Source organism: Vanacampus margaritifer, chromosome 16 (genome assembly GCF_051991255.1).
Source record: "Vanacampus margaritifer isolate UIUO_Vmar chromosome 16, RoL_Vmar_1.0, whole genome shotgun sequence".
In the NCBI taxonomy this organism is placed as follows: Eukaryota; Metazoa; Chordata; class Actinopteri; order Syngnathiformes; family Syngnathidae; genus Vanacampus; species Vanacampus margaritifer.
Genome location: NC_135447.1, coordinates 4,513,488 through 4,531,203, shown reverse-complemented (window position 1 = coordinate 4,531,203; position 17,716 = coordinate 4,513,488). Strand labels below are relative to the sequence as shown.

General features: G+C 38.8%; 2 protein-coding genes across 3 annotated transcripts; both read left to right on the top strand.

The window, feature by feature from the left end:
- The first annotated feature begins 13 nt into the window (after positions 1-13).
- On the top strand, positions 14-5,541 carry ccdc15 (coiled-coil domain containing 15). 2 transcript variants are annotated; one of them, XM_077547551.1, is made up of 11 exons: positions 14-149; positions 222-430; positions 582-719; positions 935-997; positions 1,540-1,635; positions 1,717-1,839; positions 2,417-2,509; positions 2,580-2,683; positions 3,971-4,168; positions 4,428-4,576; positions 4,661-5,541. In XM_077547551.1, exons 2-11 carry the CDS (start codon positions 266-268, stop codon positions 4,708-4,710), a joined length of 1,179 nt encoding a protein of 392 aa, XP_077403677.1. In that variant the 5' UTR covers positions 14-149; positions 222-265; the 3' UTR covers positions 4,711-5,541. The 2 variants fall into 2 exon arrangements, with proteins under 2 accessions (XP_077403677.1, XP_077403676.1); XM_077547550.1 differs by having other exon boundaries at positions 49-430.
- Positions 5,542-5,906: 365 nt separating this feature from the next.
- On the top strand, positions 5,907-17,398 carry slc37a2 (solute carrier family 37 member 2). Its single transcript, XM_077546725.1, has 18 exons — positions 5,907-6,499; positions 7,866-7,947; positions 8,030-8,120; positions 8,711-8,789; positions 8,863-8,998; positions 10,045-10,121; positions 12,047-12,213; positions 12,296-12,333; positions 12,415-12,555; positions 13,817-13,907; positions 13,976-14,038; positions 14,148-14,233; positions 15,457-15,505; positions 15,584-15,657; positions 15,972-16,050; positions 16,129-16,226; positions 16,301-16,365; positions 17,194-17,398. Exons 1-18 carry the CDS (start codon positions 6,441-6,443, stop codon positions 17,207-17,209), a joined length of 1,491 nt encoding a protein of 496 aa, XP_077402851.1. The 5' UTR covers positions 5,907-6,440; the 3' UTR covers positions 17,210-17,398.
- Positions 17,399-17,716: the final 318 nt, after the last annotated feature.

The following is a 17,716-nucleotide window of genomic DNA, read 5'->3' as shown; positions in this document are numbered from 1 at the left end:
TTCAAACATAAAGTAGTAGGGTGGCAACAAATGAATTGCAGCGCCAGTGCAGTAGGGGGCAGCAGTGAGCCATCGGGATGACAATACAATACAAAAGACAAGCGAGCGAAACTCAAATGTCCTTTAACGCCGTTTTGACACAAGCAAATGTAAGTTTACAGTTTCGTTTTTCTCTTTAGCTAATAAATTGATGTTAACGCAACACTCCTTCCTGAAACTAGTTCGTTAGTTTCCTTGAGCGAGCGTTAACGACGTCTTAGCAACCATGCTCGCTAACCGGGCGACGTTGGCGAAAAAGATCCGCGAGAAAGTTCCCAACAAGCGGGGAAAACTGCACTGGCCCAGCGAGGTGTTGGCTGAGAGGAACGAGGCGATCGTGGCCGTGGGAGCCTGGGTGGAGGACGGCCAAGAATTCGAGGAGCATCCGTGTGTGAGTAGCTGGAGCGTCATTGTTGTCGAGTGCTGACTTGCAGCCGTTATGTATAGTCACACGGTCTTTAGTTTTATTCTCATCACATTTTATGAAGCAAAACAAGTCAAAACACCGTAGATAACGGCTCAATAACTTTTGCTTTGCTTAGGACTTGGCTTCTTACACTGACAAGCTCCAGGCGCAGAAGCAGAGAGAGAATGAAGAGACCCTGCGAAGATTTCAGGCGCAAGTGCGCCATCGTGTGGCTACATTGAGCAAGAGGAAGCCACAGACTGCACAATCCGTGGTAAATTGTAACAAACATTCTGTAATCTGTGACATGATCTGATTATTTATTTGTTCGATAGGTGACAGTTTCATGAATATTTCAATAGTTACAAAAGAAAGTAAATGCATTTCCCCCTGACATAATGTAGTTTATTGCCATTATTTTGGACTGTAAGTAAATGTGATGTATGTAAATCTTCAGCACTTAACAGCATCTTCTAAAACTTTTTGCAGGGTTCTGTTAACAGAGCAATCCCAAAACAACATCGTGTGCCAGGGAAGACGAACATAAATGAGGTACAGCAAAAGTTATCTGCATCTTACTGTTGAGTGCTATTTTTCTCATTCTAAACAAGTTACTTTTATTTTTGTTTAGTTGTTTTAGCATTGGAGCAGATTAATGGCAGTTATATTAATATCAACAGAGCAGCAAGAAAAAAATTAAGATTGAAGGCTAAGGCACCACTGTAGTCGGAATTTGCCTTTGTTGCGGGTTTGATGCTGAAAATGCACTAACCTGAGATCAGAATTTCTTGACACAGTCTGTGAGGTAGGAAGAGTTGACTGTGAATGTTGAATATCCAGAAAGATATTGCAAATGGGATTGATGAATGCGTGATGAAGAGGTGGGGCCCCGGGATAGAGCCCTGTGGCACACCTGAAGTGATTAGGCACAGCAGTGAGATGAATGATTTTAGCTGAATCTAAATTTTTAGTGCTGATGTGATGACATCATGAATAAGCACCAAAAAAAAAAGGCTACGAAAAATTCACAAGACTTGTGGAGTTCGCATAAGATTTACTGACATCTCACATGTTACGCATGTATGATTTTCCAGGTCCGACTCAAACTGGCGGCATGCCAGACCAGCCAGTCCGCTGATGAGACGTCAGATTATTCCGCGGACAACTGGAAAACCTCGCTCACCAGACATGTGAGCGTTACGTGTCCGCATTCAATTCGTCCTTTTAAATGGTAACCTTGTGAGATATCAAAAGGTCGTTGTCCTCAATAGATGACCGAATGTGATGCCCTGAGGAAGGAAGAGGATCAGGCGGATGAAGAAGATGATGATGATGATGATGAAGAAGAAGATGAATACACAAAGCAGCCAGCAAGCGGTGCCAGACCCGATTTGGTGTGTCCAACCCCATTAAAGCCTCAACTTTTAACTTTTAATATGTCCGCATGACAACAAAACGTAGTCCGCTTGACTCATTGAGTTCCTCTTTATCTCAAGCCTGACTGCATTAAATATAACCCTTGAACTTCACTTTTCTTTAAATATTTCCAATCAGGCCAGGCAAAGCGACCGTGTGGTGTTTATCCCCTTTGATTCGACGCCCACCTTTTTAAGGAAGTTCCAATTATAGCGATTTATTGTTTTTTTTTAAAGGAGGGTGCAAAAGTCTTAAGTCGGATTTAAAGTTTCAGGTTCTTCTAGTTTTTGCTACTGTAGTTCAAAGGTTGCCCTCACAGCTGCCTAATATCAACATGTAACATTTAACACGTGTCAAGGAAAAATGTTGACACTAGAATGATAAGTGCAAATTCATAAAAGCGTCCATGCGAGAAGGCAATTCAAATACAAGCTGTTTCCTAAGGCGTCTTTCTCTTGAGGCACGCTCACATGAACGTGTACATGAACATTCAATGATCTGCCTTACGCATTTACAAAAACGGCCTCATTCTAATCTCACGTTCACATGTTTCAGACAAGTGCGAACGTGTGGTACACGACCACGTCTGACCCGAGGATCCCGAAATTGCTGTGGCCGTTACAGGATAAGGAGACGTTGAGACGACAGGTATCATTCTATAGTGTGTTTAAAAAAATAAATAAATAATAATAATAATGCTGTGTCTGTTTTTGTACAGCGCCAGTCGCAGTTCCTGATGCACCGCCGGCACTTTATGAGTGCCGATCGGCAGCGCGTGAAAGAGAACAACCAGCACAGGAAGCACCTGAAGAAGACGGCGAGGTGACAACAGAGCGCAATTTGACACGTTTCCGCGACACCAGGGTTATTAAAGTTTTGGCATTTTCATTTTAGTTTTTATTTGGTTTTTAGCTGAGGCTTTTTAATTTTTTATTATTATTTTTTGTTTTAATTCGTTTTCAGGGTGGTTCTGTTAGTTGTTATTAGTTTTAGTTATTAAAAAAATGCTTACCGATCGTTTAAGTTAGTTTCAGTATTAGTTTTAATTTTTTTAAAGACGAATGTGTATTAATTGTGCACAATATTTAATAAACACCGTGGTAAAATGAAAACGGTAACGCATTTCTTACCAAGCGTTGCATTTCGGCCCAGTTAAATGGAAAAGCCATTGGAGCCAAAAGTTAAACACTACAAACACAAATGTTATCTCCCAACGAGAATTTTGTAAATTGTTTTTGTCCACACAAAAAAAGTCAAAACGCGCAAAATTGTCGCCGAGGAGCGACGTCATCTGAAGGTGCGTTTCTATGACATCACTTCTGTGTGACACACTTTCAAACATCCATATTCCAGTTAACTCTTTGACTGCCAAAAACGTTAAATAACGTTTAGTAAAATCCTATGGAGGAGTGCCAAAGACGTTAAAAGACGTTTTTTTTTAAAACAAAGGTGAAACTAACCATTTTCTATTGCTGATTACTGAAAAACGGAATAAGGTAGAAACAAACTTTTTTTCCTGATGAAAGATGAGAGTCCAATCTTTCATTTGGTAGTATATGTGTTTCCATAGTCCAAACACATAATTTTCTGTGGACCTTGAAAGATCAGTCAAAAATGCTTAAATCGGCTGGCACCCACGGCATCCCTTTTCTGAAAACGTCTGGCAGTCAAAGAGTTAAAATCGAAAGACCAGTGCATTAAATTAATTTCCAAAGACTAAAATGAAGGAGATTTTTGTTATAATTAAAGTTAGTTTTAGTTAGTTTTCGTTTTTTTAAAAGCATTTTCTTCTTTTTTTTTTTATTGTTAACAAAATTGTTTTTAGAATGTTAGTATTTTCGTTAACTAAAATAATTTTGACACTCACTGGCCTAAATATTAAGTTTCCGTTGAATGTGCCACAAGGAAGGAAATTTTGATCAACATTCCCTTTCGACAAGAAAGATCATTAAGACGGTTTTGAGAACGTTTAGGAAACGCTGTGACCTTGAACGAACCCTGACTTGAAACCAATATTTTGCTGCTAACGTTGCAAAATGTTCATCCCGCTGTAGGATACGGGCTTCAAGGTCCTAAACCCTCCTCTTTTCCCCCCCTCCTTCCCCGAAGGATCAAAGCGGACAAGGAGAAAGCTCGCTTGGAGGAGGAGCGGCAGCTGGAGCGCTCGCGGCAGCTCTCGCACGTCCGGCAGCGTCTGGAGGAGCGAGAGATGCTCGTCCTGGCGCGACTCAAGCTGGAGGAGGAGGAGAGAGCGGCCGGCCTGGGGAGGAGGAAACGGGAAACCGAGAAAGTGATCGTGGCGAACAGGTAGTGAAAAGTCGACCAGCCGGCCTAACACGTACAATTTTAAAAAATCCCATACAGAACATTTACGTTAATTTAAAAAAAATTTTTTTTACTTTTGTTAAAAAATAAAACTACCTGAGAGGAATGTTTAATCTGTATAACCAAATTGGGGGGAGGGAAATATTTTAGCGCTGCAAAGTAAAAAATCATCACTAGCTGACTTCTGTTTGAAAGTAAATAAAATTAACATTTGACCGAAGTTCCATGAATTATTGTACAGGTACATCGACGCTCTGCGATCCCAAGCGAGGGACCGAATGGCCAACAAGAACCCGGACCTCCCGCCGCTGTGCTGTTGCGCGTCCTCCTTCTGGGACTCGCACCCAGACACTTGCGCCAACAACTGTATCTTCCACAACAATCCCAAAGGTACTGCCGGACGCCGACGTCACAAATATGACTTTGTGGTAAAGGAGCAAACCCCCGCTAACGGTCACATTTCTCTCTTGGCAGAGTACGCGCAGGCACTACATGCGGCCGTGTCAAGTTTAGATTTAAAGTAAAGGATGCCGAAGACCTGCTGACCAACAATCAAATTGACATCGAATACTTTGAAAAACAGGGCTGGGCAAAAAAAAATTGTGGAACCAGTGGTTTTTAATCTTTTTAGAGTTACTGAAAAATAATGCATTTAGGACGCTGACTCCCATCACTCAGCTCTATATTTATAAATATTTTTAAAGTACTTTTAAACAACCACTTTTTTTTAACATGGAACCCAGGGGCAACAAATAGAATAAAAACGGCAGAGGCCCCAAAATGGAACCCTGTGGAACACCATACGTTTCGTTAGACATGTGGAATTGACATATTGGCCAAGCAATGTAGCATGATCACCTGCAGCCAATGATGGCCAAGCGGGGCGTGTCATCACCAGTTATTTGAGTCAGATGTTTGTCTTGGCCACCGTCAAACCCCTGGGCTTCGATCGAACCCAGGTTAAGAACCACAAATTAAATAAGTGGATTGGCTTTTAACATGATTGTAGATGTAATATAACCTGTGTGTGTATGTAATTATTAAACTATTTTTACATGCTAATTTAATGAAAATTTCTTGATGAAATATTCCTTAGAAATTGCTATTACATTATAGTCAAACATTGTGAAAAACATTGGACTGTGGCTCATTGTAATTTGATTTGTGAGAATTCTTTTGATTTCAAAATGTGATTAGATATTGTTTGACTACTGTAACAATCTACCTGGTTTGTAGTCACAGGCAAAAGCAATACAATACGTTTGTTTACATTGTGGAAAGAAATCATTTGCATTACGGGAATATCGCAAATGCCCAGATGTTCGGAATTGTCAATAAAGATGACTTGAACAGAATACGTACATTTATTCCCCTCCCCTTAAAATTCTACACAGTACACTCAACACACAAAAATTAAGGCTGTAATTAGTTTAAGCGTCTCGATACATATTCTAATATTTTTTAAGCATCAGTAAATAATCAAGTACATACCGGCAAATCTACCGAAGTGCAGTACCAATGTGTTTTTATGTTTTTCTTTCCTACTACTGTATTGTATGTTCTTATCGAAAATTGCTATTATTATTATTATTATTTATTATTACAAATGTTTTTTTTTTTTTTTTAAACGTTTTTTAAAAATCACTTTTGTTGAAGTATTTTCTATTTTTTTTTTAGCAGTTCGCGACTCCTCGACAACTTCCTGCTTCGTTGTGCCTTTATCTCCTTGATCACGTGTTGTCAGGGACGTTCTGTCTGGAAAATCTTGTGGAATAACCAACCTCTCGCTATTAATAACCACTCCTCGCCAGCGCACATCCACTCGGGGCGTCTGTGAGTTTTTTTTCGCACCCGTTTGAATTCTTCTGGAGGTCGGACTGACTCGTATTTAAACTCAGCCACTATGGAGAACGTCTGGATGTTGACGGACATTGAATCCCACCAGGAAGCACAGTGGCCGCTGCTGTGCTCCGGCAGCAGTTAGCATCCGTTTCCCTCTCCAACCAGTGCCTTAAATGTCGTTTGTTTTTTTATGAAAGAATAGCTAAACAAGTAAGCACGTTTTTAATTTTTATTACCGAATAATTCATCTTTCATGAGCGTAACAATCGCCGTGACGACACGCTAATAAGCAGCTCGTTGACCTCAGTGGTGCCTTCAGGGTCTCATCTACGCTTTTCATCATGACTGGAAGAAACGTTTGAATGTTTTTTTTTTCTTTTTCTTTTTAAACGCCTGACATTTTTCATCGACCATGAAGGCATCCCTGGCCCCCGGCATTCGGCTTATCACGTCCTTTTCTCGGGAAAGCTGGTAAGTTCACGAAAACAATGAGGGGTAAGGTTGTTTTCCACACTTTTTCAGCGTGTTAGTGAAGGTCGCACCGTGTTGAGAGAAAAAAGTACGAGTTGGCCTTATCATCTTATCTCTCCCCGGGGCGGTGATTGATTTGCCTAACCACATCAATATAGGCAATCAATACACGCCAGTAAACACAATGCGTCATTTATGTTTAATTAATAAACTCATTTGTCATAGCTCGTGCTCGCCCTCGGGCTTTTGTTTGCCTTGTCGTGAGAGCCCCACAGCGACAAACTCAGTTAAGAAATTTCCTGTTTTTTTACCTCTCTCACTTACCGGCAGTGATTTGACCTTTACCGAATCGATAGGCTTGATGGATAGAGATATATGTACTATTTAAGGAATCCGGCCACAACCGGTGGCTCGTTTGTGGCGATTATAGCTGGAAAAACATTTCGTTTCACCCGACTTGAGCGGGCGGCACGGGGCGTTAATGAATGACGAAACATTGATCAATCGTCACTTTTTGTATTGCAGTTTCGCTAAAGGAAGCGTGAACAAAATGGGAGCCCCCCCCCCCCCCCCATTGTTTAAACCTAAATAACAGTATAGTTATACCAAACAGATGAATATTTTGTTATTTTATATTAAAAGTATCATTTTAACACATTATTAGGAATTGATAGTGCAAACTACAAATGGAAAAAAAAATCTTACGTTATTATATATATTTTTTTAAAATGTTTTTTGAGCATTAAAGACTACATAACATCCTAGTTATACAGATGCTGGGAGCATTTGACCCTCGGTTACGTTAAAAAAAAGTTGAATAAGTACTAAAATGACAAACTAATGTAAAACTTTCAAATGTTTTGCCTGTAATTCAATATGACGTTATTTTAGATTTTTTTTTAATTAATTAGCCAATTAATTGGAATTTCATTCTTATTTTATTCCATATCAGTCAGGCCTTGCTGTAGTTAACATATAGGTGAATATATAAGGATTTATTTGGGTATTTTGGCATGTTAGCACAGCTGTAATAACAAGTGCCGTTCCTGATAGCAACCATTTATAGCTCACAAAGACTCTTACATGGCTGCCGTGTCATCTGAGCTGCACGAGCTCTTGCTAACTGCATCGTCTTGTTTTGAAACACAGAATGGCAGAAATGAAAGAAAAGTAGGAACAAGGCAGTTTCTGTCGAAGGCGGTGTTCAAACTGGAGCTATCACCGTTTCTTAATTGAGACGTGTTGGCAGCAGCGAATCACATTGTGGGCCTGTGAACGTGCTGTTAGATTTTTTTTTGTTGTTGCTGTTGTCGTATCTGTGCTTCCTTCTTTCGCCACCTCATTCAATCCACGCCTCCTCCCGCAGGTATCGAGGCTTCATTCTGTTTCTCACCTTCCTCTTCTACACCGCCTACCACCTGTCCCGGAAGCCCATCAGCATCGTCAAGGTAGCTATGGCGACGGTCGTGTTTGTGGCGCGTCGGCCATTTTTGTGGACGCACACCATCCATCCCTCCATCTTTTCCCCAGAGTGAACTCCACAGGAACTGCAGCAACGTCATCCGGCCGGCCGACTTGAACATCACCAACAATGTCACGTGGTGCGACTGGTCTCCATTTGGTAAGTGCGCCGCTCAGTTAGCGACTGCTCAAGTTGATTGCTTGACCTTCCCACTATAGGTGAAAATCTGCAATACAGAGAGACCGTATAGCACCCTCGGAACACATTTAAATATATTCAACACACTTTTTCAAGTATTTCTTAGCACCTTGTCCAAATAAGAAGCGCAACGTGCTTGCTTCAAGCTGTTTGTTTGACACTCGATCAACAGTTGACACTTCCTGTAAAAGGGACTCATAAAAAAAACAAAACAGAACGTGTACTCAAACAACAAAATGTTTATCCAAGCCATAATGTCATGTCACGGAAGCTGACTTGTTTAATGGTAACATATAATGTGAATCACCAGCAACAGAAATTAGCATAAATGATACAGTAACTGCATTGAAATATATTTCAACACCATTTTTTTTTTTATATCCACAATGTAGTGAAATGTGTCGTCGATCTAGATAGATGAACAAAGTTACATTATAAGTGGTAAATAAATACTTTTTAAATGTGAAATATGCAGTTGCCTCATCTCACGGCAAGCGGTTGGATAATGCTGAACGTGCAATTTTGGATTCATTTTTGTGTTGTGTGTCCAGACCAGGACAACTACAAGACACTCTTCGGGGTGTTGGACAACTCCTTCCTGGTGGCCTACGCCATCGGCATGTTTTTCAGGTGCGTAGCATCCGCTTTGAGCTTTCCTTCAGGAAGCGCGCAGACGCCAAATATGTCGCGCCCGTGTCCGCAGTGGGATATTCGGGGAGCGCCTGCCGCTACGTTACTACCTGAGTTTTGGCATGCTGATGAGCGGATTGTTCACCTGTCTCTTCGGCCTGGGGTTCTACTGGAACATCCATTCCTTGGGCTACTACGCCGTCATCCAGGTACGCACGCGCGCTCACAGCGTATTTGCATTTAGGTTCGAGCTCCCGCTTTCAACGAGCCTATGCCGTATTCCGACAGGAGTTATGACTCCTCAGCTGACTTGTGGCTGCTGAGTCACATGGCTGCAGTCACAAGTCAGGGATTACGTTGACACACGCACACACATGTAATAAACATACAAATATACTAAATGAATAAATAAATGAATGAATGAATACAAGTCAAATAAAAAGGGATATAAAATATATAATTCAAGAATTAAATGCAAAAAATAAACATAAATGGACATTAAAAACAATATATATATATATATATATATATATATATATATATATAAAGTATGAATAAATATAAAAAAATAGAAATAATATAGAAATAAATGTGGAAATAAATCCAAAAATAAATATATAAATAGAATTAAATCAATCAATGAATAAAAACGCTCTAGTCTCACATTTATTTCATGTTGCAGATGCTCTGTCAGGTCGAAATGTTATTCAAATGAGGGGGGCGGTCCTAAGCGACAACTTGCGGCTTGAGTTGCTCGGCAACAAGTCGTGGCGACAGTGGACAAGATAGTCGTCCATTGCTGGAGCTCGCCATGCAAACCGGCGAGACTTCCATGTTTGTCGACCGGCTCACTCGACCATGGAAAGTTTGCAACGGTGGAGTCCAACCCCCTCATTTGAATAACATTTGACACACCCTCTGCAGTCTGAAATTTAAAAAAAAATTATTGATTGATTGATATTTAATTCTATTTATATCTTTATTTTTGTATTTATTTTTATATTTTATTTAATTTTTTAAAATGTATTTATTCAAACATATTTTTTGTTATTTTTATTTCCATTTATATGTATTTTTTTTTAAATTAATTTTGTGAATTATATTTTCTATATATTTTTTTATTTTCACTTTGATTCATTTCATTTTTAATTTTTGCAGTTTTGGTACACATAGAGGGCATAGCTGGGGGCGGGGGTGGGGGTGGGGGTTCACAAGGCTGCTTTTTTTCTGCACTCATGTATCCACCCCCCCGCAGGTTTTCAACGGGTTGATGCAGACGACCGGCTGGCCAGCTGTGGTGGCCTGCGTCGGCAACTGGTTCGGAAAGGGGAAGTGAGTAACAGCCCCCCGCCCAACCCCCCCCCCCCCCCCCCCGCTCTTCCCTCCACTGATGACTCCACATTGTCTCCTTCACGCCCGTCGCATTTCGACACGTCTCTGTGACCCAGCAAATTTTCCCACCCAGCAAATTTTCCCACCCCAAGCGCCAAAGCACTTCTTCTTAGAAGTGCAGCCACGCATCAGAATAAACACGCTTGTTTTTTCCAGTCAGTCAATGCGCGCACTTGATGAACACCTTAACCCCCTGGGCGTTATTTGACCATTTTTTGGCTTTTTGTTGGTTCTGACCAAGACATTTCAAAATAAAATAACGGCCAGGGGTTAAACAAAACAGTTCAAGCAAGGCGTGAAAATTTCCACCTCACAAGATGGAAATCGGGGAAGTCAATGTTGAGCCGAGTCAGCTTTCCAGTGAGTCGGAGAAGGAAGTCCAGACGTCCAAAAGACACATGACATTTATTTTAAGATTTGTAGTGGCCAAAAAGTCATACCTTAGGAAATCTCCACTAATATTATTATGATCATTTTAATTGTAATATTTTATTAACAATTACAAGTAAATAATTCAAAGTGCATGTCAGCCATGTTCGCTGAGTTTTTTTACAACATGTTTTTGTAAAGAAAGTGAACCAAATACTGTACAAATCATAATAATAATAATAAAGTAATTGGCAACACTCACAAAAGGTAAAAGTAGAATTTGAAATTAGTGTTTAAAACTAGGGTTAGGGTTTCAAAGTGAGGTTTGAAATTATGTTTTCAATGTAGGCTCGGGGTTTCAAAGTAGGGTTTCTAATTTGGGGTTTCAAATTAGGGTTACAGTTTCAAAATATGGTTTCAAAGTATGGTGTCAAATTAGGGTTAGGCTTTCAAAAATAGAGTTTAAAACTAGGGTTAGGTTTTCAAAATGGGGTTTTTAATTCAGGTCAAGGTTTCAAATTATGGTCTTGAAGTAGGGTTAGTTTTTTTAGAGTAGAGTTTCAAATTAGGGTCAGGGTTTTAAAGTAGGGTGTTCAATTATAGTAAGGGTTTCAAAGTAGGGTTTAAAACTAGGGTTGCAAATTCAAAGTGGCGTTACAAAGTAGAGTTAGAGTTTCATGTTATGGTTTCAAAGTATGGTGTCAAATTAGAGTTGGGGTTTCAAAGTAGGGTTTCAAATCGATGTTAGGCTTTTAAAGTAGGGTTTCAAATTTGGGGCTATGTTTTCAAATTGGGGTTTCAAATTAGAGTTACACTTTCAAAATATAATTTAGGGTTTAAAAAATAGTTTAAAACTAGGGTTGCAAATTCAAAGTGCCGTTACAAAGTAGAGTTAGAGTTTCATGTTATGGTTTCAAAGTATGGTGTCAAATTAGAGTTGGGGTTTCAAAGTAGGGTTTCAAATCGAGGTTAGGCTTTTAAAGTAGGGTTTCAAATTTGGGGCTATGTTTTCAAATTAGAGTTACACTTTCAAAATATAGTTTAGGGTTTAAAAAATTGTTTAAAACTAGGGTTAGGTTTTCAAAATAGGGGTTTTAATTCAGGTTAAGGTTTCAAATGAGGGTCTTGAAGTAGGGTTAGGTTTTCAGAGTTTAGGGTTTAAACTAGGGTTGCGATTTCAAAATGGCGTTACAAAGTAGAGCTTGAGTTTCATGTTATGGTTTCAAAGTATGGTGTTAAATTAGGGTTAGGGTTTCTAAGTAGGGTGTTAAATTAAGGGTTTCAAAGTAGGGTTTAAACTAGGGTTGCGATTTCAAAATGGCGTTACAAAGTAGAGCTTGAGTTTCATGTTATGGTCTCAAATTGAGGTCTGAAAGTAGGGTTGGGTTTTCAAAGTAGGTTTCAAATTAGGGTGTCAAAAGTATGTTTAGGTTTCCCGAGTAGTGTTTGAAATTGAGATTCTCCCGTCGTCCTGACGCGTGTTGCGCTGTGGGCAGGCGCGGCTTCATCATGGGCGTGTGGAACTCGCACACGTCGGTGGGCAACATCCTGGGCTCGCTCATCGCCGGCGTCTTCGTCTCGTCGGCGTGGGGTCTCTCCTTCATCGTGCCCGGCATCATCATCGCCTCCACCGGCGTCCTCTGCTTCTTCTTCCTGGTCGAGAGTGAGTTACTCCGCCCCCCCCCCCCCAACCGCCACGTTCGCCTTTTGTCCTTTCCCACCTAACCGTCCTCCATCTTGTCCAGAACCCGAAGACGTCAACTGCAGCCCTCCCCAGCATCACGTGAGAACCCGCAAGGCTTGCAAGCGTGCGCGCCCCAAACTGAGCAACGATGCTAGCTAGCGCGCGTGTGTCGTGTGTCAGAATGACTTGGAAAGTGGTGAGACCGAGCCTCTCCTGCAGAGTCCGTCGCACGTGGCCAACGGTTCCGTCGTCGTCGACCCGCCCGACAGCGCCGACGGACACTCCGAGGCCATCAGCTTCTCCGGAGCGCTCAGCATACCCGTGAGGGATTTCCAAACTTCATTTTGTTTTGAAATCAACATTAACGATTGTTTATCATACAAAATAGATATGTCTTTCTTTACACAAAATTGTATTTAGTAATATTATAATTAGACAGTTTCAATATTAACATTAAATGTAAGCGTTTGTTTTTAATGCAGAACTTAAGTAGTGATGACATTCAAACGTATTGCATGTTAAATTGATTGAGATTGTAAAAACAATCAAATATGAAATTGGAATTGCACTTTTTGTCTTGTACCACTAGGGGGAGCCCACATACCGCAACTTTTTATGCTTATTTAATTTTTTAAATAGTAAAAGAAAATGTTTATGTAGCGATACTCGATCTTAATAATGATATATTCATTCTCAAGTTTTATTGTATTCTAAAAAAAATAATTTAACTGTAACTGATTAACCTGTGGATAATCTGATTTAAAAAATGTTAAATTGCAAATGTGATTTTTTTTCCTCCCTACATTTTTAAGCCAATTATTAAATAAATGTAATAAATGACATAAAAAAAATACTAAATTATTTAGAGTATTCAGAATATTGATTATCTTATTAATAAAATCATTTACATATTTAACATTATTTTAAATAATAACTAAATCATAACTAATTAAGGACGGGGGGTTTTCAGACCGATACCAGTACGAGTTTTCACTTTTTGACTACTCATTCTCACAGATATGGAGTACCAGTACTACTTTTGATGCATAGAATTTCTTTTAACACAACTTTTTTTTTTCTGACGCAGATGACAATTCGCCAAACGGACACATTCTAGTGCCAACTACTACAGAGGGTGACATACTCAATGTCATATTTGTTTTTCTGTCTTAGGTATCAGTGGCTGGGTATCAGCAGCCTCCACAAGTCCTCGATACCTAAAAAATAAAGGCCCGATACTGCCTTTTTTAAATCCATTAATCAATTATTTAATGTATTGAATTGAACAAGGAAAGAGACAGCAGAATGAAGACAATTGATTAAAAACATGCATTAAAGGAGAAATACGCGTCGGCATCTGTTATAAGTGATAATACAAAATCTGATTGAGGCAGAGGAACAAGATCTACTCAAATAAAAAATTATATCAGATTAAGTACAAAGGCTTATATGTCTCAACCACAATTCAAATAGCACTTTTAGACGGGGGGGGGGGGGGGGGGGGAATCCAAGCTAACCGAATAAAAATGTCATATTGACAGTGGCAATTGCAATGGCAACAATTTGCGTTGGCGTCCCGCAGGGCGTGGTGGAGTTCTCCTTGTGTCTGCTCTTCGCCAAGCTGGTCAGCTACACCTTCCTCTACTGGCTGCCGCTCTACATCTCCAACGTCGGTCAGTGCTCAACGTCACACGAGTCGTAAACGTACGAGCCCCCGTACTCACGCCTGTTCGTCTTTCAGCGCATTTTGAGGCCAAAGAAGCCGGAGACATGTCCACGCTTTTTGATGTGGGAGGAATCGTGGGTAAGCTCTGAGTTTGTGTGTGGTTTTTTTTTTTTTTTTTTTTTTCCCCCGTCCTGTTTTGATGTGAGGATTTTGCGGTTTCATGTTGTGTGTGTTTCACGTTAATCAGGCGGCATCATGGCAGGCCTCGTGTCCGACTACACGGGTGGGAGGGCCACCACGTGTTGCGTCATGTTGCTCGCCGCCGCACCCATGGTAAGACTGGTGAAAATTCGCAACGTATTTTTCAGTTTTAGCCCTCCTACACAATTTCAGTACTTTTTAGGCTTTTTTTTTTAATTACAAAAATACATCATGTATACTAAGGCTTTTTTTTATGTATAGTACTTATTAGTATTATTATTATCATCAATTTTTTTTAAAACATGATGGATAGTAAGGTTTTTTTTTTTAATTAAAAAAAGCCATTATGTAAGTCTTTTTTATTACTAATTTTAAAAATCCATGATTTATATTAAGGCTTTTTATTTGTTATTAAAAAAGCCATGATGTATAATAAGGTTGTTTTTTTTGTTGAAAAAAAACCATTATTTATACTAAGCCTTTTTTATTTTTATTATTTAAATAAAGCTATGATTTATACTGAGTTAAATTAAATAATACATTATGTATAGTAATTAGTAAGGGTGTTTTTTTGAAAAAAAAAAAAAAAAAGCCTAAATAAATTTTAAATGGGAAAAAAGCCATTATTTGTATGTACTGTATTGTATTTTGTTTTATTATTTAAAAATAATCCATGATGTATTTTTAAATTTAAAAAGCCATGATCTGTTGTAAGGCTCTTTTTTTATTTAAAAAAAAAGCCATTATGTCTTTTTTATCATTAAAAAATCCATGATGTATAGTAAGGCTTTTTATTATTATTATTATTATTATTATTATTTAAATTTAAAAAAATCCATTATGTATACTAAGGCTTTTTTTAATTAAAAAAAAGCCATGAAAAAAAAAAAGCCATTAAGGTTTTTTTTTAACTTAACAAATCCATTTAGTATATAGTAAAGATTTTCTTTTCTTTTTTTTATTTAAGAAGCCATGAGTTTTTTTAGGCTTTTTTTTTTTAACTTCTTTTAATTAAAAAAAAAAAAGTCACTCCAAGTAGACGTTTTAGCTAACTAGCTCAATGCTAACATATAATGCAAAAACCAAAGGCATGCTAACGGAAATTATTAATTACAGTAATCATAAATCTTCAAACGCCTTCTACTTTAACATACTTGGCGCAGCAACGCAAAAAAAAAAGAAGAAGAGCATATTAACTAAAATAATTTAACACTCTACTTAAGGACCAACATTTTTAACCAAACTAACAAAAGTCTGCTAGCTCAATGCTAACATATATTGTGAAACACCATAGATGGCTAACGGAAATGAACATTGATGTGACAGTAATTGAAATACATTCTGTCCCTCTGCAGCTTTTCCTCTATAACCACATCGGACAACGGAGCCTCGGCACCACAATTGGTGAGATCGGATTCGATCAAATTCGATGCCGAACTTCCACTATTCATCAACAATGATGCATTTTGGTTATTTCTTTAGGAATGCTTTTGGTTTGTGGCGGCCTTGTCAATGGACCGTACGCCCTCATCACCACCGCTGTATCTGCTGACCTGGTAAGACTTGAAATGATTTCATTACCGTGGATTTGATTTGATTGACTCTTTTATGGGTTTGAAATGGTGATATGTTCTCGGTTCAGTTTTTATTTACGTACTTGTTTCAGCTGCGATTGCTTTTAAAGTGCTCTAAAAATAATGTTGAGTAAAATTGAGTGAGCCTTAAAAGGGGTGTGGCCTTAAGCAACATCAGGAAGTGGAGTTGGTCAGGTTATTTCTGCGCTATTCAATTGATCCCCAGAAAGATTACAACCAATATGATGCAATGCGCATAAATCAATCAAAGTGATTTTTAAAAAAAAAATTTTAAGGGCACACACGAGAGCCTGAGAGGCAACTCCAGGGCGTTGTCCACGGTGACGGCCATCATCGACGGGACGGGATCAGTAGGTAAGCGGCCGCCGACTTTCCGCACGTTAGCACGTTGTTGTCAAAATGTTGCTGACGTGAAGTTGGCGGCGTGCGCAGGGGCCGCGCTGGGCCCTCTGTTGGCCGGGGTCATTTCGCCGTCGGGCTGGAACAACGTCTTCTACATGCTCATCTCCGCCGACGTGCTCGCCTGTCTGGTACGAAACAAAACGGAGCAGCAACGCAGACAAACGTTGTAGCTTGATGTGTTGTTGTTTTTGTGTGTGCTTAGTTTCTGTCCAGGCTTGTTTACAAGGAAGCTCAGGCCTGGTGCGGGCGCATCCCGAGAGTCAGAGGGTGAGAACCGGCAAAGTGTCAAGAAGTCCAGCTGGTTGAGTTTTATTTAGGGTGGCAAAGACTTTATTTTAATTTTTATTATTATTATTATTATTTGCGGCATTACTCAATGGCTTCTCCAAAATATTATACATTTATTTTAATTAGTATTATTTGTTTTATTTTATTTTTTAAATTTGGTTACTTTATTTATTTATTTATTTTTACTTAATGTGTCAAATAAATGTCGATGTCAAGATTTATTGTATAAAAAATGAAAAAATAAAGTACCCGTAAATACAGTCAATTATAATTTATGTATTTATTTTTAAAAATAGTTTTACTATAATACAAAAACAAATATTAACTCGTTCATTACCATAAATTATTATTTTTTTTAAATAATAATTACGGGTGACAGGAAATTAATTGTTTTTAATTGTTATTAATCGCATGACTTCACTAGTTAACTAATGATTAATCACACATTTTCTATCTGTTCTAAAAGTACAATAAAAAAATCTAGGTTTTCATACTCTTGTTAACAAAAGTGGAAAAATGTTAAACTAATAGAAACACTTAAAATTTATTTTTGACATTTATAGCCGTCAATGGCAGTGAATTTAAACAGTGATCCATGTTTTATTTTTTCAAATATTTTTTCCTGCATTTTCACTTAGTGGTGTACTCACTTTTGTTGCCAGTGTTTCAGTGGCTGTATTTGAGTTATTTTTGATTGAATTTCAACTGTCAATACACTATTATGTCATTTCTTCAGTGTTCTTCAAAGACATCATTAAATATCTGCTTTAGTGAGCAGCAAAACATAACTGTGCTTTCTTCTCGCAGGTACAAAGAAACCTGAAAGAAGGAACGGCCGCCATCTGGGACTCAAACGCAACTCAATCAATCAAGGCACAAAAGTGATCATCCAAGCGTTTCTTTTCAATAAGAACTATGTCTCTGTCGAGACACTTCTCTTTTTAAATGTCCAACTCCACACTCTGCCGTGCTTATTTGAATATTCTTTTATCATTAAACTGTACATACATTACTTTGGTGTTGTTTCTTTTTCACGCTCTCTGGAAATTGCCATCGTATATTCCCTCTCTGACAGAAAAAAGAAAGTATGAACATTGCTAGTCAATCAGGTAGCCAGTCAGGTTTCCATCCAAATGTTTCGAATTTTTAATGCGAATTTTGTGAAAATGCGCTAAACGGATATGCGTTTCCACCCGCTCTTCTTTTGCGAATATGCGCCGCGAGAGGACGTTGTAGTGACGGAACTTTGGGACAATGGGGAGTTCCAGGTGGGAATGTTGATTTGGACGGACTGAACGGAAGTAGTTTGTCTTGTTGGCTTCCCTCCCGC

Coding starts and splice junctions, on each gene's coding strand:
- ccdc15 (XM_077547551.1), top strand. CDS start 266: ATGCTCGCTAACCGGGCGACGTTGGCGAAAAAGATCCGCGAGAAAGTT. Junction 1,636..1,716: donor AAACCTCGCTCACCAGACAT/GTGAGCGTTACG, acceptor TGTCCTCAATAG/ATGACCGAATGTGATGCCCT. Junction 2,510..2,579: donor AGGAGACGTTGAGACGACAG/GTATCATTCTAT, acceptor GTTTTTGTACAG/CGCCAGTCGCAGTTCCTGAT.
- slc37a2 (XM_077546725.1), top strand. CDS start 6,441: ATGAAGGCATCCCTGGCCCCCGGCATTCGGCTTATCACGTCCTTTTCT. Junction 7,948..8,029: donor AGCCCATCAGCATCGTCAAG/GTAGCTATGGCG, acceptor TCTTTTCCCCAG/AGTGAACTCCACAGGAACTG. Junction 12,556..13,816: donor CCGGAGCGCTCAGCATACCC/GTGAGGGATTTC, acceptor GGCGTCCCGCAG/GGCGTGGTGGAGTTCTCCTT.